We start from the raw sequence: 24,062 nt of genomic DNA, 5'->3' as shown, positions 1-24,062 counted from the left end.
GTGGTTAAGACGCTGCCACTCATCCAGTCTCCAGTGCCAAGAAACAGGGCCATCTTAGACTACCCCTTACCCAAATCTACCACACCCATTTCCAAGATCCCTTGATATTAACCTTGATTTTCCAACTAAATATATCTTGCATCCATGCTTGGATCTCTTCGTTGTTCTTTTAAAATTCTCTTTTATATATTTTTAACATTTAAAAAAATTTATCTATCTTTTGAGACTGGGTCTCACTCTGTCGCCCAGGTTGGGGTGCAGTGGTGGTGTGAACACAGCTCACTGCAGCCTCCATCTCCCAGGCTCAAGCGATCCTCCCACCTCAAACCTCCCAAGTAGCTGGAACGAGGTGCTCACTACCATGTCCAGCTAATTTTTTTATTTTTTATTTTTTTTTTTGTAGAGATGAGGTCTTACCATGTTGCCTAGGCTGGTCTTGAACTCCTGACCTCAAGTGATCCTCCTGCCTTGGCCTCCCAAAGTGCTGGGATTGAGATCTGAGCCACCGTGCCGGGCCTATTAGTTGTTTTTAATGTATCCCTATATGTGTAAGTTTGTATAAAGATAGGAACACATGTTTTGTGTTTGTGTAATGTGAGCTTTAAGTGAACTCGGAAATATTATCATTCTTAATGCCATTTATGCATACTGGCAGCTAACAAAGAGGAGAAAAAATATAAAATCTTGGTTTGGTTTTATAAAGTAACACTAAATGCAATTATTTATGTAAACGTTTACCTTTTGTTCCTAATTACTATGCAGTAAAATAATGATTAAGACAATGAACAACTATGAGTCAGAGAATTTTGTTGCAAGCTTTATTCAGTTATGACTGATAATAATCTATCAATCACTATTGTTGATAATAATGTAACATATGGTCTGATCACAATTTTTATAACCTAGAAGAAACGTTGATTACATTCCAGAAAAGAAAGTTTTGATAACAGTGGTCTCATGGTTGTCAAAGTTGAGTTCATCTAATTTTAGCTTGTAGGACTTGATTGCAGGTGGAATTGAATGAAACAAGAACGCCCAGGCAAGTTTAATTGCAAAAGAGTCAAAGATTGGACCAATTATCAGCTCAAAGTAATTAATATACATTTATTATATAATTATAGGTCTCCCAAGTACTAGAATGCAGAGTTTCCTAGCTATGGGATAAGTACAACTTGGACCAAAATGCCCTGTATTAATGAAATCAAACTTACTCATCCCAGAAAGCACTGTCTGCTATTCTGGAAGATGCCTGGTCAAGCTCAGAGGATGAAGGGGCTCCCATAAATATAATATGTTATCATTATCTTAAATATATTTATAAATACATATATAAATAATAATTTAAAAATAACATTTCGTGCTTTGCCTTCATCTTGAGGCTCAGGTTCAAGAAGTATTTTACCAAAATGACCTCCCTGATTAGCATAAAAAACTGTTGCGGCAGGAAGGCTTAGGTATTATTCACTCCATTTTGAAAATGATAAAACCGAGGTCCCAGAAACTTATGCTATTTGAGTAAGAGTTCATTAGCAACTTAAAAGTAGAAGCAAACAGTTGAAATGAAATACTAGGTCCGTGGCTTCTTATTTCAACTGCTATTGTGCATATTTCTTAGTTTTCTTATGCCTTAATTTGCCCATCTGTAATATGGGTAGAGTCTTTTTGGTAGCCGTAGTCAGTAGCTCTGGTCCTCCTAAGATTGTTATGAAGAATAATAATTAAAATGATTGGTACTATGCAAAATATAGGGTGTTCTTTAAATAACAAACAACATTATATGTTAGTGTTGGTTCCACTAGACATTGCTCCTCTCTTACAAAGAGTGTAAACATTCATTTAGAATTACAAGGCTCAGTACACGCGCAGCAAATGACTACAGTAAAGGATTTAGCTTTTTCATATACATGGTACATTTGAACTGTCAACACTGCACAAGTGAGCAGACTCCAGACCTAAGCCTGGTTTTCCAGTATCTGAAAGTCAGTGATAGAGGGTAGCCCCTTTGCCAAGCACACCCAATTGTCATGCTTTGTGGCAATAAACAAGTTTGGATGGGCAACTGATACGAAGTAGTTCTTAGTGCCATGAGTTTCCCAGAAGAAGAGGAAGTTGGTGTCACTACCTGTGATGGTTTTGGGTATCTCAGGCATCTCCTATGAAGAAAAGAAGAGAATTCTGTTAGAGAGCAAGATGTTAGAAAAAGGACTGAAGCTCAATCCCTTGGCATTTGGCCTTCATGAGAAACAGCACTTTAGGACTATGGCTGTAACATGATGCTATAGGCTCTTCATTCATTTGTTCATTCAACAAGCATTTATTACGTGCCTAGTAGATGTGTGGCCCAGTCTATTAATGAGAGTTGATTTCCTTAGTTGATTAGAGAGAGATCTAAATTAGTTATGAAGATTACCGGGGACACTAGTATCTCACTGTATCCAGGCAAGTAGGAGGGAAACATTGTTTCTGTCCTGCCTTCAACATAGGCCTAAGGCATTTTGCATCAAATCTGAGCACTGGTGATTCTAAGCCCCCTCAACATTTTGATCTCCAAATGAACAAATGATACCTTTGGGAGATCAATTTAGCATTTAGATGACATTTATCTCAGTATTTAAGTCAACAATTGAAGGTTAAACACACACACACACACACACACATACGCACACACAAAATTCCTAAGTATATCAGTAACTAAACTCTTTCAATATACTCTCTTCAGAGTGTACTTTTTTTGTGAGTATGAGTAGAATTTAACAATGCTTTTATGGAAAAATAGATTTCAAATTCCAAGTTGAGATGCTTCTTTCCTACTCTTTAAAATCTAAAGCAAGTAAACATACTTTTGAGGCTTCCTTGGGGTTTCCAATGTCAGCAGGATTTATTTCCCAAACCTATTCCTCTCCTACTTTTTCCCTTCTCGTAAATGATATTTCTCCTCTTCCTTCTGTTGGTTCTATCTCCAAAATATAACCCAATTCTGCCTGTTTCTTTCCACTTCTTTTCCTTACCCCACCCCCATGACTGCCGTTAAACCTCCTCATTGGACTTTCTGCTTTCTCTATTGCCTTCCTTCTGATCTGTTTTCTATTTTAGGAAGTATAAGTGAGGTCAGGGCATTGCACTGTCTGAAACCCATTAATGGCTTTTCATTGTACCTCAAATGAAATCCAAATGCAAGCTCTAGTCTCTGCATATTTTTTCTCCTTCTCAAAATGCCCCAGTTCCAAGAGTGCTTCTTCTTTTTTTTTTTTTTTTTTTTTTTTTGAGGCGGAGTCTCGCTCTGTCGCCCAGGCTGGAGTGCAGTGGCGCGATCTCGGCTCACTGCAAGCTCTGCCTCCCGGGTTCCCGCCATTCTCCTGCCTCAGCCTCCCGAGTAGCTGGGACTACAGGCGCCGCCACCACGCCCGGCTAATATTTTTGTATTGTTAGTGGAGACGGGGTTTCATTGTGTTAGCCAGGGTGGTCTCAATCTCCTGACCTCGTGATCCGCCCGTCTCGGCCTCCCAAAGTGCTGGGATTACAGGCTTGAGCCACCGCGCCCGGCCCCAAGAGTGCTTCTTCTGATCCTTGGAGCTGTCCTTTATCATCTTGAAGTTGTAGGGCTTGGGTGTGTTCACACTTCTCTGAATGTCCTACCCCCAAACCCACAACCATGACCCACCCCCTCCTGTCGGCAGCTCTCATCTCACAAGGGGATTTGTTTTTACCACTTTGTCTAAATAGCACTCTCCCACTTTTCTCTATCTTAGCACCCTATTCATTTTTTTTTTTTTTTGCAGTGTCTTGCTCTTTTGTTGGTTGTTTGAATTGTCTGTTTTCCGTATCCTCCAGAAGACTAAGTTCTATGAGACTAGAGGCTTTGATGCACCACTGTCTACACAGCTGTTGGCACTATGCCTGAAAAATAGAAGGCTCTCAATGAATAATGCTTGTTGAATGAGTTCATGAATGAAGCTGCTACCCTACTCTGTGGGCATCACTTGATCCAGAAAAGCACAGGCAGGCACATAAGTTCTAGTTGGGAATAGAAGGTCTTGGATTACACACTTACAAATTGAGTCACCTACTTATCAGTGGAGAAAACATCTAAGGCTATTGTGTGTGTGTGTATGTGTTTGAGGGGGGAAGTGGTAGTGGAGATAGGGCTGGGATGAAGGATAATGCTGACATCAATGCAGAGAGAGGGGCACTGGAAGCAGCAGGTCCCATTTTGGGACTTGGTTCCCAACTTTTTGCTTTGTGCCCATTGGCAGGTCATTAATCCTCTCTGATCTCAGTTGGCTTATTTGAGTTTCTTGGAGGCAGGCCATATTGCCCTAAGGTCTAGTATTGTGTAGGTCAGATAATAGATGTCAGTAAAGATCAATGGAATAAATGGATGCCCTGGGGTGGGAGGTGAATAAGGTCAAGCAGGGAAAGGAAAAAGAAAGAAGAAGGTAATTTTCTTCTTATTTACTTTTGCCACCTCTATTATATTTTCTCCAGATCCTGCCTAGGCATGCCTCTGGAATCGATGGGAGTGGGGTGGGCAGGTGGGGGCTGTGGTAGGAAGAAAAGAGGACGGTGTCACCTTGTTAGAGGTGTCTGCCTATTGGGCTTATTTACAAACATATGAGATGTAAATGAGGGTAAGTGGGAGACAAAGGGACAACTGACCTTCAGCAGCACCGGTTGGTCTTCATCTTGGGCACTCACATACAATTGAGTTTTTGAGATTCTTAGAATCACAGGAACTTTAGTATCATCCTTTGATGACATATAAGCACCCATGTCAAATTTCACTGGTGAAGAGAAGAGCCAAAAATAAAGTGAATTCATTGCATTTGTATAAAATCAAGTGTTGATGTAGATTGTGTGTGCATGGTGTGTGTGTGTGTGTGTGTGTGTGTGTGTGTATGTATGTGTGTATAGTTAGGTCCCCACCTATGGTGTCAATACCTGGAAGTCAGGAATGGAATTCTATACATCTTTGTATCCTTCACAATGTCTTCCACACTCACCAAGCAGGTAAATACTTGGTTAATGTTCTTAGAATTTTCTACATTGAATGAATCCTTGGGGGCTGAATAAGTGTTGAATCTCTTATAATTTTGTTAGTGGGATAGACCCTGTAATTTGTTAGATCATGAGTTCATAACGACCTAAAATGGAGGGGTTTAGGAAGCTGATACACTCATATGTTGCTAATGATACTGAAAAGTAGTTCAGTTTTTACTTACAGAATAACGTTTAATAAGAGCTGTCAAATTATGCCCGTTGATCTAGGCATTCCACTTTGGGATATGCTCAAAGAGATTACCACATAGGAGAAAAAACAATAATATATACAAAGATATTTGCAACCAAGCTATTTAGAGTAAACCCAAGGGACCAACAGAGCAACATGATTGAATTATCTAGTGACATTAAAAATGGCAAATACACATATGATGTCAATATTGGGAAAATTGCAGAAATAATATTAAGTAGGAAATAGAACACAAAATAATTTGTAAATGCAGAGTTGAAAGCATGTTAGCTGAAGTGCATCCAATCAGAAAATGTCTTGCTTGTTTATTGCAAAATTGCCTCTCCGGACCTTTGAAAATATGTATACTGTTGAAACTAAAACATGTCCGCCATGAAAATTAGATGTGTGTGATGAAAGTTTTTGGACACTAAACTTCATCCTTTAAGCCATATTTGTAGCTTATTGGTGGTTTTGCCTTACAAATGTGTTATCAGAGATAATAAAGACCTTCCTAGTTTGGTGTTACTTGTGAGTTTCATCAACAGACTTTTTAAAGGAGAGTGATTGTTCTTCATTGGCTTCTGGGTAAATCTGAGTAAGTCATTTAATATGTCTGACAGTGAGTTTTCTAAGTTTTAAAATTGAGGGTAAGAATGTCTGAAAGAACCAAAGAGGTAGTACATCAGCAAGCTTTGTGCACAACCCTTTACTCTCAAATATAGGACACTTCTCTCTTGTGCAACTTCCAGATTTAGTTGAACCTTCTGCCCTGGCTTGGGATTTTTATGGGAGCACTGTACTTCAAGCTATTCTAGAAGAATGGTGCAACCCAGAACTCTGAAGAGGTATGTTTTTTTGCAAGCAGAAAGATTGAAATAAAAAATAAGTAAATGAAAGGAGGGGAGGATGACGGAAATGTCTGGTACCATTTTAATATACCTGCTTCATCCAGATTATGTATTGCAGCAGCCGTGAGGTACTGATCATTGGCTCGAATTATAGTTTGATTGAGGGTGTCATTCAGGATGAATTCGTGTTTGATGATCCTTATAAAGTGGTATGTCATATTGCTTAGGAAGCTAAAAGGTGCCGACCTGGGCTTGATGATTTCTAAAACCATGATCACAAGTGTAGATTAATGTCTATGTACAAACACAGATGATATACACATTCTAGTACAAGCAGGGAAGATAGTTCTGGAGGGGATCTCAGGAATATTCTAATCCAAATGAGGAAGCAAAGAGAAGTGAAATCACCCAGTCAGCAGTAGAATTGGTTTTCTAGGATTATCCTTGTTGTTACTTATGTGCTTCTTTTAAAACTTCAATTCCTCAGGCAATAGTTTCATTGTTTTTAAAAAGACTATTTGCACAACTTTCTCATTGTGTGGGTATTTCTAACTGACCAGGAAGACTACCAGTATTTCCTATCTATGTGTTCAAATGAATGCACTCAGAAAAAAATGAACGCCTTAAAAATAATTATATATGTCACTGAGAGTGCAGATCCACCACATTTCTGCAAAGTGGCACATATCAATAGCGTCACAAATCTTCATGGCTCTGGGAAATTCTACTTCTAGGAATATATTCTAAGGAAATAAAGGGTGAGAGAAATGAATGTTTATACAGATGTTCATTGTTGCATTGCTTATAATGGTGAAAAATGGGCACTCTAAAATGTCCTCAATACATTGCTAAGTAAGAAAAGCTGGATATAAAGTTGTAAATAGTGTGGTCTTGATAATGTTAGGCATATTTGTTCACATGTAGGTATGTGTATAGCAAAGACTTTAAGGAAACATACCATAGCGCTGGTAGTAGTAAACTCTCACTGGCAATATGAGTGATTTTTATTTTCTTATATATTGTTACATTTTAAAACCTTCTAGGTAAACACATGTTATTGCTTAGGTATTATCTTAAAAACAGGAATACTGGGTTTCTAGTTCATGTGGAGGCTTGTACAGTAAAGGCATGGAGGAGAAACCATGATTTTTATACTCAGGTAGAACTGTATTAGATTTGAGGCTCTCCCACTTACAGATGTGTGCCGTTGGGCAGTTTACCTATCTCAATGAGCTTAGTTTCCTTTTATGTAAAATGAGAAAGTAGGATTCTTGTGAGGTTTAGACATAATCAGTCATTAATAAATTAATATTGCTGGTAGTATTCATATAGGTAGTAGTAATCGTAATAATAATAATAGCTAACATTTATTGGGTTCTTACTATGTACCAGACATTATTCTAGTCCAGAAGTTAGGGAATGTTGACTCATTTAATCTTTATAACAGTCAGGGGGGCCCAGCTAGCTCAGTCTGTAAAGCCTGAGACTCTTAATCTTTACAACAATCCAAAGAGTGGGGGATTCTGATTATTTCCATTTTACAGTGGAGGAAACTGAATCACCGAAAGATTATGTAACGTGCCCAAGGAGGCATAGTTAGTATGAGAGGAACATAGCTTGTAAGTGGTCTTGTTACTGCTTTCTCCTGAAAGGCTAAAAGTCACATGACCTTTACAGTATGGCCAAGAAATAATGGCTGTGAGCAAGTATTCTCAATTCAGGCCACTGCTCATCTCTCCCTCCTGGAGAAGGATAAAAATTAATTTTCTTTCTATGTAGTTACCAGACTAATGCTTGGTTGTCTTCTTGTTATTCTGACTCCAGGTTTAATTTTCCCCTAAATTCTATTGTCCCTACTTACTTATAACTGTGAAACAAAGATATTATTGTGCTTGACCCCTTACCTTCCTCTGAGTCGTTGGCGATGGCCTCCAGGTTATTATCAGTGATGGACTGGCTTAAACTCAACCGTCTCTTCTTCAGAACCTTCCCATTGGTTGATACTACCACTATGCTCTGCTTGAAGGTCAGCTTGGATGTTTTAGAGATTTCAGAGATACTCAGAGACACAGACTGATCCATGCAGCCTTCATAGAGTGGGCCACAGCTTACATCATAGAAGGATTTCTAGAGGAAGGAAAACAGAAACTGAGAGGCTGTTCGTGGTCAGGGAATGAAAGTCCTTTCAGTAGTGCTGTATTCAACAGATGTAGTGAGGAGGATCTCCATTCTGGTCTTAGGTAACTCATGTTTCATTAGGCTTCCCTCCCTCTCTCCCTTTTGTCTCACCTTCCTTTCTCCTTCCAAGGTAAAAAGATGATTTTTTAGGATGACTTTTTCATATATTTGCATGCTCAAAAATGAGATGCTGTAACTAAATAGGTTAACAATGATTGTAGTGAGTGGTAGCTTTCCAATTACTTCCCTCTCAGGAGGCTAAAAATCTACTTAACAATGCTCAAAATATTTTAGAAATACTCCTTTGGGGACAGCTTTTAAAGCCAGTACCAAAGACATACCAGGCAGTACTTATACTGTCTATTTGTGGTCTCCAAACACAATGACACAGCTTGGTGAGTGGCTGTAGATTTCTCACTTTCAATTGGCTTGCTTCCTCTCCCCCAGCTTCATGTTTGGAGACTTTCTCTAACCTCTGATGCTGGTGTCAGAGAGGGCAACCACAACACATCATGTTAGGAGACAGACCCCTGGTGAAGCGGTCTGCGGGGCCTGTCTCAGGATGGCATAACTAACATCCTGATGAAGCCTGCCCCAGGAGACTCCAGTTCTCAGGGATTTGGGATAATTCTGCTCTGTTCTGGGAGAAGCCAATGCACATCAACTTTATAAGGCAGCTGGTCTCTCTTACAATGAAAGACAGGTCTCTGGATGTCTAGTGAGGGTAAAACAAAAGCATTTAAGATTCAAGTCATTGCTGTTCTCTTTTGATGAAGAAACTACTGTGTAAGAATAGCAGCCCCATGAGAATTACAGTCATTTGCTTACCTGATTCAGAGACAGATGGTCAATGGAGGAACTGTCTTCTTCATTTTCACTGCCAAATAAGACGATGAGAATGTAATTGTTTGTTATTTCACTTTGGTCTCTGGCCAACGTGTTTTAATGACCACGGTAGTTGTGGGTCACACACATACACACGGCCATTACTGTCATCTTTGAAATTTAAGGACTTCTACACATACACATAGGTAGAGTAATTCATACCTTACTAATATGGAATTAGTAGTCATCAAGAGAGGCTTTGAGCTTTACCTGTGCTTTATCTATAAAAATTAGACCTGGCTAACAAATTAAAGAGCTTTAATTGAAGTTCAGGGAAGAATGTTAAGCTCCTTAAGAGAAAAGAAAGGTTTTGAAGCACTTCATTTTTATTTTAACCAAATAGATTATATGTTACACATTGCTTTCATGTATTCACTAAAACAGATTTCATAATTTATACTTAGTAAAATATCCAGGCAAAATTTTGACAGCCTAGTTTGCATTAGTATTGACTACTGATAATGGAAACATCATGTTAGTTTAATATGTTCTGTAATTTTATCTTTGTGTTCATTTACCTTTCTTCTACTTATGAGTGAGATTTGCCTGCGTATCTGCGTTCACATGCCCAGCTTGCTGTGGAGTCATTTCCTATTCCTGAAGGAGACCAAGTTTTCCTGAGAATGGACCAGTAAAACCCATTCTTATATCAGGGTATGTGATCTCAACAGAGGCTGTGTCTGAGTTGATGCTGAAATTCATGTAGGACTCAGCAGACCTCAAAAATAACTTTTCTAAAATGGCAGTCTCCCTGCCAATGTAATCTCAGTTTAACATGCTGAATGCTTAGTCTTTCTGGGTCTTCTCTGAACCTGCTCTGACTTCAGAACTAGTACACATTCCTCCAGCCTCTGCCGGCCTGGCCCCATGCTGGTCACTGTTACGCCTAGCTGGATTCTGGTGAGCCTTGAAACCTTCATTAAATCACAAGAGATAAATCTTATTCCTTACCTGTAACAGTTCTTCAGGTCTTCAAACATGTCCGGAACTTTGGCCATCTTGACTTCTGCAACAGAGAACACCAGCCACGGTCAGCTCAGCCAGCCTCTAACCCGGATACCTGTGAGGGGAACCCCTCCTCTTTGTGCTTCTTGAAAACTTTGTTGAATGACTTAGTCCACATTCAGCATTTTCTCCATCTGCTAGCTCCTTTGAATTAGTTTGCTATGTACCTGTCTCCTTTATTAGATCGTAAACTTCTTTTAGAATGTTTTATTTATATTGTTATTCCTTATGTGCCCAACCTAATGTATTGCACAGAACAGGCATTCAATCAATGAAAGTTTGAAGAGGTTACAGAAACACCACAAGAATAAGGTGTTTCCCTTACACAGAGGTAAGGGAGAGACAGACTTGGAAATGTTCAGTTTTCTCCTAATAATTTTGGGTAGTAGAGATTCCCTCCCATGAGAAGCCTCAGTTGTATTCACCCCATGCCCTCACAGGAAGCTAATTCTGCCATCTCTCAGTAAAACGAATCGGTCCTTATCAGAAAAATGAGAGAATAATTTTCTAAAATCTGACTGTAATTCTAGGTCACATACCAAACCGGGGAGGGACAAGAAAAGAAAGGAGAGGCTGTAGCTTTAGAGAAGGCAATGTGAGAGAAAACAGCCAAAGAGAAAAACAACAACAGAAAATACTTTAATAGCCAGAGATGTGAGGACAATACCTTTGCTGACTCAAACGCCAATGAAATGACTCCCTCTCTGGCTGGCAGCTTAAGCCTGAGTCAGTCTTATCGCCTTTTGTAATTGTCTTAAGTAGGCGTGGCTACAAGTACGTCGTCAAAACGGGGAATTTACAGGGAAGAATTCAGTTTTGTATTTTTCTACGTTCATTCAACTTGATACTGGCTAAAATAATGAAAGATGGCATAGCTGATATTATTGTTGTTTGCAGATATTCCAGAAGTTATTGACTTGGTTCCTTTATTCACTGCTTTGCTTTATAAGATGACAAACGTGTAGTCTTAGAAAAAGGGAAGTGCAGGAAACTTATCAAGTTTCTAGGAGGAAGGGAGAAATCCTGAAATCAGAAGCCAAGGGGCTAGATTTGGAGAGGAATTCATGAATAATAATAGTTCTAATAGTAGCTGGAGTTGTGTTCCGGCTGAATCTGTTGGTTGTGCTCCAGGTTGAATGTGAATTGGCAGAATACTTGGCAGCTTCTGGCAACTTTTGAGGGAAAATGAGCCATCTTTTCTGAAGAGGGAAGTTTGCTTGATTAAGGCATAAATCACTTCAGAGTATGGGGTGACAAGCTCCTGGTTAGGTCAGGGTAGAGAAGAGAAAAGTGATATTTGACCACAAAGAAGTCTTGACCCTCTCACTCCTCTGAATATTGTCAACACATTTCCTAGAGAGGGGACAGAGCATCGGGACAGAACTCTCCACCCTGACCCTGTTACAGTAAAGTAGCCCTCTACCGAGGACCCGAGAGAAGCCTGGTCTTCTGTAGGATACGCCCAAGGTGTGTCTTCTGTAGAAGAAGGTGTGTGAAAGCCCCTAGAGGTATGCCTAAGGCCTCAGCCAGAAGCCAGTGGCTAAGTTTGGGAATGGAGATTGGGAGAAAGGAAGGCATGGATTTTTACATCTGAGACTTCAATGGCGTTGCCTGGTTACTATTATTAAAGAATTTCTCGGCTTTTATAATTCCTGTGGCCAGCCTAGTTCAGGTGGCAGAACACCAGACTCTTAGCAAATGGATGTTCCCAGGTGGAGTTTAAGCCATAAATATTTTAAATAAAGGAAATGAACTAGGTGTGGTGGCATGCCCCTGTAGTGCCAGCTGTTCAGGAGGCTGAGGCAGGACGATCACTTGAGGCTCAGAGTTCAAGTCCAGTGTGGGCAATGTAGTGAAGCCCCCATCTCTAAAAAAAAAAAATAAACAAACAAACAAACGAAATGGATGGAAGAACAAGGTAGAAGAGAGGAGAGAAAAAAAAAAGAGGCAAGGCACTAAAACATGGTATAGAAAAGCAAAAAAGTGTGGATCTGGGAGGAAAGCGGCTTGTGTGAGTTGGATAAAGTATTCCCTCTGTTCCTGTTTAATTATAAATAATAGGATTGGTTAGATGTCATAAGGTCTATTTCAGGTGCAAAATCTCTTATTCTGATTTAATGGCAGTCTAATTCTCCTGGTCATGTACCTGGTGCTATAATAGTTATAACAAGAGCCACAGAAATAACCACACTTGGATGTAAGCAATTTAAGTGTAGCACCAGACTAGGGTAGAAGCTTGGGTGTCTAAGGATAAATCCTGAAGGAACAGTGATGTCAGCCAACTGGCTACATTTCTGCTTACCTTGGTTCCTCCTTAGGCAACACAGAAATGTTAATCCTGATTACCCCCTCTCCTCCTGAGAATCTTGTGAGGGCTATTGCTAAGGAACAATTGCAAAGCACATTGTGAATGTGAGCTGCTATGGAGATGCAACTAAACAAAAATAATAACAATGCTAATGATGGCTTCAGTCACTCAAGAACCTGTATAGTCATCATTATAATGCCTTAGTTCACCAAAGAAAATATAGTTCTTATGAAAATATTGGCTCGAAAGCTTCAACAGGGATAACATTTTCAGGTGAAGGCCACCATTGAAAGCCTGAAGATATTTAGCTTCTGGGAGCAATGCATACCATCTCTTTGGTAATCCAGGAAAAAACCCTGGTTCCACCCACATAGGCAATACCCATCCTGGTCCCATCCTCACTCCTCTGTTGTAGAGAATTCCCCAAATGTGGTTGTTGAATTTCTCAAGGAGAACTTGGTTGAGAAGCAGCGAACTTGGGTTAGAATATCACCCAACATTTTCCTTCACATGATTGTCTTGTCAATTGATTTTTAAAGGAAAACTAGGGTGGGTGAGGTTCAGAGAGAGGTGGGTCCTTGCATTGTTTTGGGGAGCCTGCTTTTCTGGGACTGTGAACAAAAGTTACCTCTTCTAGGGAAGGGATAGTGGAACATACTGGGCAGGCCTGTGGTGTGTGTGTGTTGGGAGCCATCCTGTGACAGGGACGTTGGGTGGCTTCAGGCACTCACCTCTCGACTCTGAGGAGGCCTCAAGAAACCCTTAATGAGTCACTGTCATCTAAATCATTTAGGAAGAAAAAAAAATTATTGTGCACTTATTCTATGCCATGGGTTTTGCTAGGAATCAGCAGTTTTTTCCCATGATCCACAAAATCAGATATGCAAGGTGAGATGTTCTATGTTGGTAGGTGACTGGGTATGTTTTATAAGATTGGAGCTTATGAGTCTAAAGAACCATTGTGATGCCTTTCATGTGGCAATTGTTTTCTAGTTTACCTGCACTATCTCGCTGCCTCCTCACTGCACCTACAAGAGTTAGCTGACACTGTCCTCTTTCATAGCTGAGGATCCTTGAATAGGTGAAGTGACCAACCCAAGACCACAAGACGGATGAAACCAGTGCTTGAAGTCAAGCTTCTGATTTCGAGTCCAGTCTTCTCTTTCTACTGCATAAAGATGCTCGAGTCTCTTATCACCACCAACACCAAGTGTTGACTGAAAAAGATCATCCTTAGGGTCTTTTCCCCTTGAACATGCTATCATTCAGTAACTCTAGGATCCTTGTTAAAAAAAAAAAACAACAACAAAAAACAGGGGAGGGGGGAAGGGATTGAAATACCTCCTCTCCCTCTCTTCACCTCCTCTGATGAAATCTGATTTTATTCTGTGATATATAAGACCTGAATGAAGGTGACTGAAGTAATTGGGTATATGGTTAGTGGTGGAATCTGGATGTGAACTTCAGTCATGGCCTTGCCGTTGTTCCATAAAGACAGGAAATATCTGTAAACCTATTTGGAAGCAACTTTAAAATTGTTGCATGTGGTTGGCTCTGACAGAATCACTTGAATGAAGAGAAAAATGTAACTTTTTCCTGTGAATTTTCAGGGAAATGCAATTATTTCCTTTCACGTGGTATAAAAGCTTTTCAGAGGAATTAAGCATGCATAAGCCAACACACGCAGAGACAATTGAGCCTTTAGTCGCAACTCATGCTCTAGTTATAATGTGTTTTTAAATTCCATTATAGCTACAGTGAAGGAGGAAAGGACTTAACCTAACAGCCTACCAGGTTCAAGGGATTGTAATACATTATTTCACTTAATCCTCTCATCAGACCTGTGAGGTAGATGTTCTTATCACATCTTACAGAAGAGGAAGTCAAGGTCCAGAGAAATTAAGCAATTTGCCCAAGATTGCAAAGTTACCATGTTTCCTAAATGGGATCCAGACACCAGGGCATATGCTTCTTCAACCATGAGGATGTGTCTCTTCCTTAATGTAGCCGCTTCCTTTCCTGTGTTCTTTTAAATTAAGTTTTAATTATTCTGCTTTATCTTAGTCTGTTGAAGGTCCCAGAATATGTTAGAGAAGGATGCATGTCGGAGACCATCTAGTTTAAATTCTTACTTTTATAAAAGAGGAAACAGGGTACAGGGGAAGTATGGCCCAAGGTCACATGGAGAATTCATATGACAGTGGGAGGTAAAATTAAAACTCAATTTCTTGAATTCTAGTTCACAGTATCCTACTACTTAGTGACCCTGGTGTGTCAGTGAAGAGAGAGAAAAAAAAGAAGAAATAATCTCTAATGGCTTCTCACCCATAAGTGAAAAAGGAATGGCTGGGCGCGGTGGCTCATGCCTGTAATCCCAGCACTTTGGCAGGCCGAGGTGGGTGGATCGCCTGAGGTCAGGAGTTCGAGACCAGCTTGGCTAACATGATGAAACCCCATCTCTACGAAAAATACAAAAAATTAGTTGGGTGTGGTGACAGGCATCTGTAATCCCAGCTACTCGGGAGGCTGAAGCAGGAGAATCACTTGAACCCAGGAGGCGGAGGTTACGGTGAGCCGAGATCACGCCATAGCACTCCAGCCTGGGCAAGAGTGAGTCTCCATCTCAAAAAAAAAAAAAAAAGTTACAAAGAATGAAACCCTGTTAAGTAAAATCAGCTATGATTCCTGCTATACTGAAAGCTGACAGTGAAGACCTTCATCGATACTTTTCTAAATGAGTAGATAATTATAAACTGAGATAGGTACAGTAAGGGTGTGTGACAGAAGCACATGTCTTAGACTGGGAGTGTACAGTTCAGTGGAGAGCGAAGAGGGAAAATTCCAGGCTGAGATAAGTCCCTGGGGGTCAAAAAGAGTGGAAGTAGGTCATTGAGTCTGGAGCTCAGAGAGAGAAGGGGGAAGGAGTGAGGGGTACAGGAGTGGAGGGTGAATTGGTGAGATGAGGATGAGGAGGAACATAAGAGCCAGACAGTCATGGCCTTATGTAGGCTCCATAAAGCGTTTACTCAAAGTTTAACAGGAAGCCATTAAGAGTGGTATATATTGGTGACACAATCAACTTTGAACTTTTAAAGGATCACCTTTGTGTTTGTAAACAATTTCTAGATTTTAAAGCAGTAGACAAAAGACAGAGATTATATAGAGAAATGAGAAAGCTTCCACAAAGTGTACGTGGAAACCAGTCTTTCTGCCTTAACTCAAACTGTGTGATGAAGGCAGCAAGTGCTTGGGAACCCAGAGAGTCAAGGGATGGCCATGGCTTGGAGGATATGGAGCAATTCAAGTGGGCTAAAATCTGAAGTCCATAGCAGGAAGGGACAGCTTCACGTTCAGTCAGCAAATTTCTATTTAGCTGCAATTACCTCTTCACCTTAGCTCATCTGTTCCCTGATGGATGCAGTTTTTTCTGTTTCTAAATTCCCTTTTCCTTTTCTCTGGAGACGGGTGATTGATGTAGTCTGGGTATTTGTTCCCTCCAAATCTCATGTTGAAATGTAATCCCCAGTGTTGGAGGTAGGGCCTGGTGGGAGGTGTTTGGATCATGGGGGCAGATCCATCATGAATAGCTTGGTACTGTCCTCTCAATAGTGAATGAGTTCTCCTGAGATATGGTTGTTTAAAAGTGTGTGGCACTCCCCCTTTGCTGTCTTGTTACTGCTTTCGACATGTGACATCCCTGCTCCCCTTCACTCTCTGGCATGACTGGAAGCTTCCTAAGCCCTCGCCAAAAGCTGAGCAGATGTCGGTGCCATGCTTGTACAGCCTGCAGAACTGTGAGCCCAAATAAACTTTATTTCCATATAAATTACCCAGCCTCAGATATTTCTTTATAGCAACATAAGAATGGCTTAATACAGGCTGGGCGTGGTGGCTCACGCCTGTAAACCCAGCATTTTAGGAGGCTGAGGTGGGTGGGTCACAAGGTCAGGAGATCAAGACCATCCTGGCTAACATGGTGAAACCCCATCTCTACTAAAAATACAAAAAATTAGCCAGGCGTGGTGGTGGGCGCCTATAGTCCCAGCTACTCGGGAGGCTGAGGCAGAAGAATGGCATGAACCCGGGAAGCGGAGCTTGCAGTGAGCCAAGATCACGCCACTGCACTCCAACCTGGGTGACAGAGTGAGACTCTGTCTCAAAAAAAAAAGAAGAAAGAAAGAAAAAAAAGAATGGCTTAATACAGAAAATTGGTACTGAAGAGTGGGGCATAGCTATAAAGATATCTAAACATGTGGAGTCAACTTTGGAACTGGGTAACGGGCAAAAATTGGAAGAATTTAAAGGGCTCAGAAGAAAACAAGAAGATGAGGGAAAGTATGGAACTTCTTAGAGACTGGTTAAATGGTTAAATGGTGACCAAAATGCTGATAGTGATATGGCCAGTGAAGTCCAGGGTGACAAAGTCTCCGATGGAAATGGGGAACTTATTGGGAACTGGGGCAAAGGTCACCCTTGCTATAACTCAGTGAAGAAATTGGGTGCATTGTGTTTGTGTCCTGGGGATCTGTGGAAGTTTGAACGTAAGAGTGATGACTTAGAGTATCTAGTAGAAGAAACCTCTCAGTAGCAAAGTGTTGCTTAGAAATTTTCTTTTTTTTTTTTTTTTTGAGACAGAGTCTCACTGTGTCACCCAGGCTGGAGTGCAGTGGCGCCATCTCGGCTCACTGCAAGCTCCGCCTCCTGGGTTCATGCCATTCTCCTGCCTCAGCCTCCTGAGCAGCTGGGACCACAGGCACCTGCCACCACGCCCGGCTAATTTTTTAGTATTTTAGTAGAGTCGGGGTTTCACCGTGTTAGCCAGGATGGTCTCGATCTCCTGACCTTGTGATCCACCCACCTCAGCCTGCCAAAGTGCTGGGGTTACAGGAGTGAGCCACCGCCCCCGGCCTACTCAGAAATTTCTAAGCCAGGATATGGCCTGTCTGCTTCTAACAGCCTATGCTCAGGGATAAAGAAATGACTTAAAGTTGGAACCTATATTTAAAATGGAAGTAGAGTCTAAAAATTTGGAAAATTTGCAGCCTGGCCTTGTGGCAGAGAAAGAATCCAAGTAGGCTGCAGAGCAATCGTTGCTAGAGAGATTAGCATGACTAAAAGGGAGCCAAGTGCTAATATTCGAGACAATGGGAAAAAGGCCTTGAGGGCATTTCAGAGATCTGTGAAACAGCCCTTCCCATCACAGGTGCAGAAGTTTGGTGCACTAGGCCCAGAGGTTTTATGGGCCAGGCCATGGCCACACTGCTATGCACAGCTTTGGGACACTGCTGCCCGCATCCTGGCCACTCTGCTCTGACTCTAGCCTTGGCTCAAAGGGGCCAAGATACAGCTTGGGCCACCACTCCAGAGGGCACAAGCCATAAGCCTTAGTGGTTTCCATGTCGTGTTAAGCCTGCAGGCACGCAGAATGCAAGATTGAGGGAGCCTGGGCACTTCCGCCTAGATTTCAGAGGATGTGTTAGAAACCCTAGGTTCCCAGGCAGAAGCATGATACAGGGGCAGAGCCCTTGCAGAGAACCTCTACTAGGGCAATGCCAAGGGAAAATGTGGGGTTGGAGTCCTCACACACAGTCCCCACTGGGGCACTGCCTGGTGATGCTGTGGGAATAGGGCTGCTGCCCTCCAGATCCCAGAATGGTAGATGCACTGGCAGCTGGCACCCTGAGCCTGGAAGAGCTGCATACACTCAACTCCCACCCATGAGATCAGCCACATGGGCTACTCCCAGGGAAGCCGCAGAGGCAGGGCTGTCTACGACCTTGGGAGCCTACCTCTTGAACCAGCTTGCAGGACATGGAATCAAAGATTATGTTGCAGCTTTAAGGCTTAATGTCTTCCCTGCTCAATTTCAGACTTGTGTGGGACCTGTTGCTTTTTTTTTTTTTTGTCAGAGCTGTTTGAACCAGAACAATTCCATCTTATATAGGGGCTGGGTAAAATAAGACTGAGACCTACTGAGCTGCATTCCTAGGAGGTTAGGAATTCTAAGTCATAGGAGGAGATAGGAGGTTGGCACAAGATACAGGTAGCGAAGACCTTGCCGATAAAACAGGTTGCAGTAAAGAAGTTGGCCCAAACCCACAAAGCCAAAATGGTGATATGGTTTGGCTCTGTGTCCCCAACCAAATCTCATCTCAAATTATAATTCCCATAATCCCCACATGTTGAGGGCAGGACCTGGTGGGAGGTGATGGATTATGGAGTCAATTTCCCCTATGCTGTTCTCGTGATACTGAGTGAGTTCTCATAAGATCTGATGGTTTTATAAGTGTTTGGAAGTTCCTCCTACACACATGCTCACTCTCTCCTGCAGCCTTAGGAAGACGGTACTTGCTTTCCTTTCTGCCACGATTGTAAGTTTCCTGAGGCTTCCCCAGCTATGCAGAACTGTGAGTCAATTAAACCCTTTTTCTTTATAAATTACCCAGTCTTGGGCAGTTCTTTACAGCAGTGTGAGAACAGACTAATACAGATGGCAATGAGAGTGACCTCTGATTGTCCTCACTGCTCATTATATGCTAATTATAATGCATTAGCATGCCAAAAGACACTTCCACCATGATCCAAACAGTCATGTCTGTGCCTGTCTCAGCACCATGACAGTTTACAGATGGCATGGCAACATCTAAAATGTACCCCATGTGGACTAACAAGAGGAGGAACCCTCAGCTTGGGGGATTGCCTACCTCGTTCCCAGAAAACTTGTGAATAATTCACCCCTTGTTTAATGTATAATTAAGAAATAACTATTAAGTATCCTTAGTCCAGCAGCCCAAGCTGCTGTTCTGCCTATGGAGTAGGCATTCTTTATTCTGTTACTTTCTTAATACAATTGCTTTTACTTTACTGTATGGACTCGCCAGGAATTCTTTCTTGTACAAGGTCCAGAGCCTTCTCTTGGTTCTGGATTGGGACCCAATCCTGGTAACATTTTGACCAATTTCTCCCTTTTGGAATAGGAATGTTTACACAATGCCTGTATCACTTTTGAATCTTGGAAGTAAATAATTTGTTTTTGACTTTACAGCCTCATAGGTGGAAGGAACTTGACTTGAATCCCAGATGAGACTTTGGACTTTGGGACTTTTGGGTTGGGGCTGGAATGAGTTAAAAGTTGGGGGGATTATTGGGAAGGCACGATTTTATTTTGCAATGTGAGAAGCACTGAGATTTAGGGAGCCAAGGGTGGAATAATAAAGTTTGGATGTTTGCCCCTCCAAATCTCACATTGAAATGTAATCCCCAGTGTTGAAGGTGAGGCCTGCTGGGAAATGTTTGGATCATGGGGACAGATGCCTTGTTAATAGCTCAGTGCTGTCCTCTCAATAGGGACTGAGTTCTCACAAGACCTTGTTGTTTAGAAGTGTGTGGTACCTCTTCCCTCACTGTCTTGCTCCTGCTCTCACCACATGACATGCCTGGCCCTCTTTGCCTTCTGCCATGATTGGAAGCTTCGTGAGGCCCTCACCAGACACAGATGGTGGTGTCATACTTTTTGTACAGCCTGCAAAACCATAAGCCAAAATAAACTTCTTTTCCTTGTAAATTACTCAGTCTTAGGTATTTCTTTATGGCAGCACAAGTATGGCCTAATACAGTGATGAACAGGATTGCCTCCTCTTTCTCTTCTTTTTGGAGACCTGTCCTCCTTTCCCTCTTCATGGATGCCCTTTAAAAATCAGAGTTCCTCAGAGAGCTTCCGGTGTGGAAGCAGTCATGTCTGTGCCCGTCTGTCACTTTTCTTCTGACTAATTCTGGTTCTCTCATCAAAAGCGCATTTTAAAGAAATTCCCTTTCCTTTTGAGTCATTTTCTTTAGTGGAGTCAAGGTTATCTCTGGTCTAAACTTGTGTTTCAACTTCCAAGAATAGCTTGTGTTACTTTTTTCAGATTCTAAAACATGTTCTTTAAATTTTGCTGAGGAAATATAAAAATATAAAGAACAAAGGAAAATCTGCAATTTAATAACTAGAGATAATCATTCTTATGACTCCATTGTCTTTTCTTTCGGTCTTTCTTTTATTCAAGGCATATATAGATTTGGTTTTAGACAATTAGGACACTCAAACTTTTTTTGATATTTGCTTTCCTGAAATCTAGAGAACATACATGTGGTAGACAGTGCTCACCAAATACCTGCTCATTTGAGAGATTACTCTGTTAATGTCTGTCTTCTTTTCCTGGTCTCCCTTGCAGTTTAAGCTGGGGACATGCGTTTTTTTCTGGCCATTGAACTCTGAGAGGAAGTGATAGATGATGTGTTACGTGTCTTGGCTGATGCAATCAAGGGCTAGTGTATGCCTGTGTCACATAAACTTGCCCTGATGCAGCAACTTTGGAAGTCACGTGTTCTAGAGAATGTGCTACAAATGAATTAGGTGTGGTTGCAAATGCATGAGAATAGAATGACCTGTATTAGATGTAGTAAGTCACTGAGATTTTGGAATTTATTTGTTACGGTAATATAACCTAGTCTATTCTGACTAATCCTATATATGACTCGCCTTCCCTTCTTTATCATAAACTCCAAGATGACATTCACTTTATCTCAAATTCCTCTTTCACAAATCATTTTATTCTTGGACAGAAATATGTTTAGATTAGCATTCCTCTGTCATATTCTCTACTCTCTGAGAGATGAAGTTTCCAATAAGACAAACCCAGAAACTAATCAGATGCTTTCATGTTGGCCAAATTTGGATTCCAGATTAAAGATAAATTAGCTGTGAAAATAAAATGACCAATAATAATGTTGGTACTGTTGAATTAATATCCCAGATACAAATCATGTAATAAACGTATTACTAATCTAACATTTATATGGTGCTTTACAGTTTTTCAAAGCATTTTTCATAAACATAAATATAAGCATTCAATCTGATACAAGGCTTTTTATCCATTGCAAACAGTGAATAGTGAAGTCCTACGCCAGTGCACAGTTCTCTCCTTCCTCCTTTTGGTGTGAACTCCTGGCTGCAGGGGGGAAGGGACCCTGGTTAGGGCAATTGTGGTGTAGGACTGGGAGGGGCAGGTGTGGCATACAATGTGGCTGGAGAGGCAAGAGACTTGGATCCTCATCCTGGCTCTGATCCTAATGAGCTATGTGACCTCTGGCAATTCCCAGGTGTCTCTGGGGCTTCCTTATCTATGAAAGGAGGAGATTGGACTGGCTAACTACTGGGGTTCTTCCAGCCCCTGTTCATTCAGTATTTCATGACTACCCTGAACATACTATGTTTTACTTCATGGCACCTCTATGCTCATGATAGATTGTGTTCGGTTACTCAGGACCCATGCTAGACACATTCTCCTAAATAGATCTTTGTCTCATACACAGTCGAGTTACAAATACATACATGCTACACTCTTTCTGCTTTACTTCAATGGCAAATTTAACGTATCACTCTGAGTATAAATAGAAATTTTTCTTTTCTAGTATAGAAATATATAACAATTGCTGATAAATTAGAAGGAAATGGCCATTTAGCCATGTGTGTTAAGTGATTATGACTTAGCTTTATTTTCTAGGAAGCTTGACATACCTGAAGGACCATCGGGGACTTTGATGATCCTCAAGAAAAGGAGGCTTAGGTTTTTGAGTTTGAAAGTCTGGACAAGTTTTGGAGCATTTTGTTAAGAAAATGAACATCTAAAAATATACATGATTATCGCTTTCCCTTTCTGTACTCTTCCCTCCACGGGGTCTTTGTGCTGCCTCTAATAAGCCATTGTATCTCCTGCAAGGTTGCTCAAAGGTACTGTAGCTCCCCAAGAGAGAACAAGCAGGATGAGAGAACAGGACTCATGACTCAGGAACAGGACCCAGGGCCTGCGGGGAGGAGGTATTTCTGTAGAGCACAGTTCCCTGCAAACCTGCCTGGAGCCAGCTTGGTAACCTGTTTTACAGCTCTGTCATGCATGAGGCTTTGTGTTAAAAGCCTTGGGGAAAGAGGTGGCAAAGATCACCACTTGCCCTTAACAAGCTTTTAACTTGTGAGGAAGGCAGGTGGAGATGACTGTGGTGCCAGCAGAATAAAGAAGTGTTAGGAAGCAGAGGGATGGAGAGCGAGCAAGTGAGGCTAACAGATTGAATACAGGGATGGCTTCTTAGACTTTGCCATGTGTTAATTTGAAGAGTAGATTTGCGTAGTGGAGGGAGAATGGACATTCCAGGCTGAGAAAATAGAATGAGGAAAAGTGTAAGACATACATTTCATATCTGTTTCTCCTACTTAACTTTTTAGAGCTTCCATTGCCTCATCTGAAAAACTGGGATAGTAATTCTTGTTTTTTGCTTTGTTTTGTTTTGGTTTTGTTTTGTTTTTTGAGATGGAGTCTCGCTGTCGCCCAGGCTGGAGTGCAGTGGCACGATCTCGGCTCACAGCAACCTCCACCTCCCAGGTTCAAGTGATTCTCCTGCCTTAGCCTCCTAAGTAGCTGGGATTACAGGCATGCACCACCACACCCGGCTATTTTTGTATTTTTAGTAGAGATGAGGTTTCACCATGTTGATCAGGTTGGTCTTGAACTCCTGACCTCAGGTGATCCACCCGCCTTGGCCTCTCAAAGTGCTGGGATTAAAGGTGTGGGCCACTGAGCTTAGCCCTGGGGTAGTAATTCTTACTTCACAGGGTTTTGGAAGGATGAAATGAAATTGTGTTTGTGAGACTGTTCGGTTTAGTGTCAGTTTCCTTTTCTTTCTCTCCAAATGTCCAGCCTTCCCCAATCTCTACACCTTTGCTCAATCTATTCTTCCTTTCAGATTTAGTCTCTCTCTCCCACCCATGGAATTTAGACCTTTCTTGGCCGTACTAGTCCATGTCCTTCCTTGACATAGGATGGAAAGCATAGACTTACTGCAGGGAATATCAAATGTGGCTGGCCAAAAATAGAGTTAAAGCCCAATAAATTTGGAGTAGAGTGCAAGCTTGTCAATAGTAGGTATAAAAGGCTGGAATAATTATTGAGGGTTATCAGTTCATTCATTAATTCATTCACTCACTCCTTCATTCATAAAAGATGAGGCATTTTGATTCAGGAACATGCTTGGACCTAAAGACTATGTGGGAAATAAGAAAAGCATGGTTCCTAACCCCATGGTGCATCCCTACTAGCAGAGAAACCATAAATTACACGTATAATCATGGTTGGGTGGCACATCAGTCTGTTTGTGCTGCTATAACAAAATACCATAGACTCGATGGTTTATGAACAATAGAAATTTATTTCTCACAGTTCTGGAGGCTGGGAAGTTCAAGTGCCAGCATATTGGGCACCTGGCAAGGGTCTGCTTTTTGTATCATAGACCATACCTTCTTGTTGCATCCTTACATGGTGGAGGGGACAAGGGATCCCTCAGGGGTCTCTTTTATAAGGCTACTAATCCCATTCATGAGGGCTCTGCCTCCCAAAGAGCCCTCCTCCAAATATTATCACATTTGGGACTAATTTTTAACATAGGAATTTTGGAGGGACACAGACATTCAGTCTATAGCAGGTGGTCATTAAGAAAGGAGTAATACAAGGTGCTATGAAGATATATACCGGGGAGAACCTGATTAGTTTAAAAAGTCAGAGAGAGTCCCTGAGAA

The 24,062-nt window shown here is 41.4% G+C and overlaps 2 protein-coding genes across 39 annotated transcripts in view; one reads left to right on the top strand and one right to left on the bottom strand.

The window, feature by feature from the left end:
* The window catches only part of LOC105471788 (interleukin 37), a 170,577-nt gene that overhangs the window by 8,965 nt on the left and 137,550 nt on the right, over positions 1–24,062 (top strand). The window contains exon 1 of one of the 36 annotated variants that reach the window (XM_071077070.1): positions 8,268–8,318. The exons of 33 other annotated variants lie outside the window; for them this stretch is intronic. The gene's annotated coding sequence lies outside the window, so the exon portion shown is untranslated. Of the gene's footprint in view, positions 1–8,267; positions 8,319–9,677; positions 9,796–24,062 lie in introns of those variants that run through there. 2 more of the 36 variants (XM_071077071.1, XM_071077067.1) reach the window with 2 other exon arrangements.
* Positions 1,887–13,207, bottom strand: LOC105471785 (interleukin 1 alpha). 3 transcript variants are annotated; one of them, XM_071077056.1, is made up of 7 exons: positions 13,186–13,207; positions 10,093–10,147; positions 9,085–9,133; positions 7,983–8,205; positions 6,170–6,340; positions 4,657–4,781; positions 1,887–2,153 (listed from the first exon to the last, which is right to left on the bottom strand). In XM_071077056.1, the coding sequence occupies exons 2-7, from the start codon at positions 10,137–10,139 to the stop codon at positions 1,953–1,955; spliced, it is 816 nt and encodes a 271-aa protein (XP_070933157.1). In that variant the 5' UTR covers positions 10,140–10,147; positions 13,186–13,207; the 3' UTR covers positions 1,887–1,952. The 3 variants fall into 3 exon arrangements, with proteins under 3 accessions (XP_070933157.1, XP_011722812.2, XP_011722811.2); XM_011724510.3 differs by lacking the exon at positions 13,186–13,207 and adding an exon at positions 12,449–12,527; XM_011724509.2 differs by lacking the exon at positions 13,186–13,207 and adding an exon at positions 10,814–10,953.

This window comes from Macaca nemestrina, chromosome 13 (genome assembly GCF_043159975.1).
Source record: "Macaca nemestrina isolate mMacNem1 chromosome 13, mMacNem.hap1, whole genome shotgun sequence".
Classification (NCBI taxonomy): domain Eukaryota; kingdom Metazoa; phylum Chordata; class Mammalia; order Primates; family Cercopithecidae; genus Macaca; species Macaca nemestrina.
Note: the sequence above shows the minus strand (reverse complement) of the source record. Positions and strands in the feature narration are given on the sequence as shown.

What these genes read in the sequence shown, in the direction of transcription:
- LOC105471785 (XM_071077056.1), bottom strand. Translation starts at nt 10,139, where the DNA reads ATGGCCAAAGTTCCGGACATGTTTGAAGACCTGAAGAACTGTTACAG. An exon ending in CGCCAACGACTCAGAGGAAG is followed by an intron (nt 6,341 to 7,982) that starts GTAAGGGGTCAA and finishes TCATGGTTTTAG; the next exon opens with AAATCATCAAGCCCAGGTCG. An exon ending in ACCAACCGGTGCTGCTGAAG is followed by an intron (nt 2,154 to 4,656) that starts GTCAGTTGTCCC and finishes TTTTCTTCATAG; the next exon opens with GAGATGCCTGAGATACCCAA.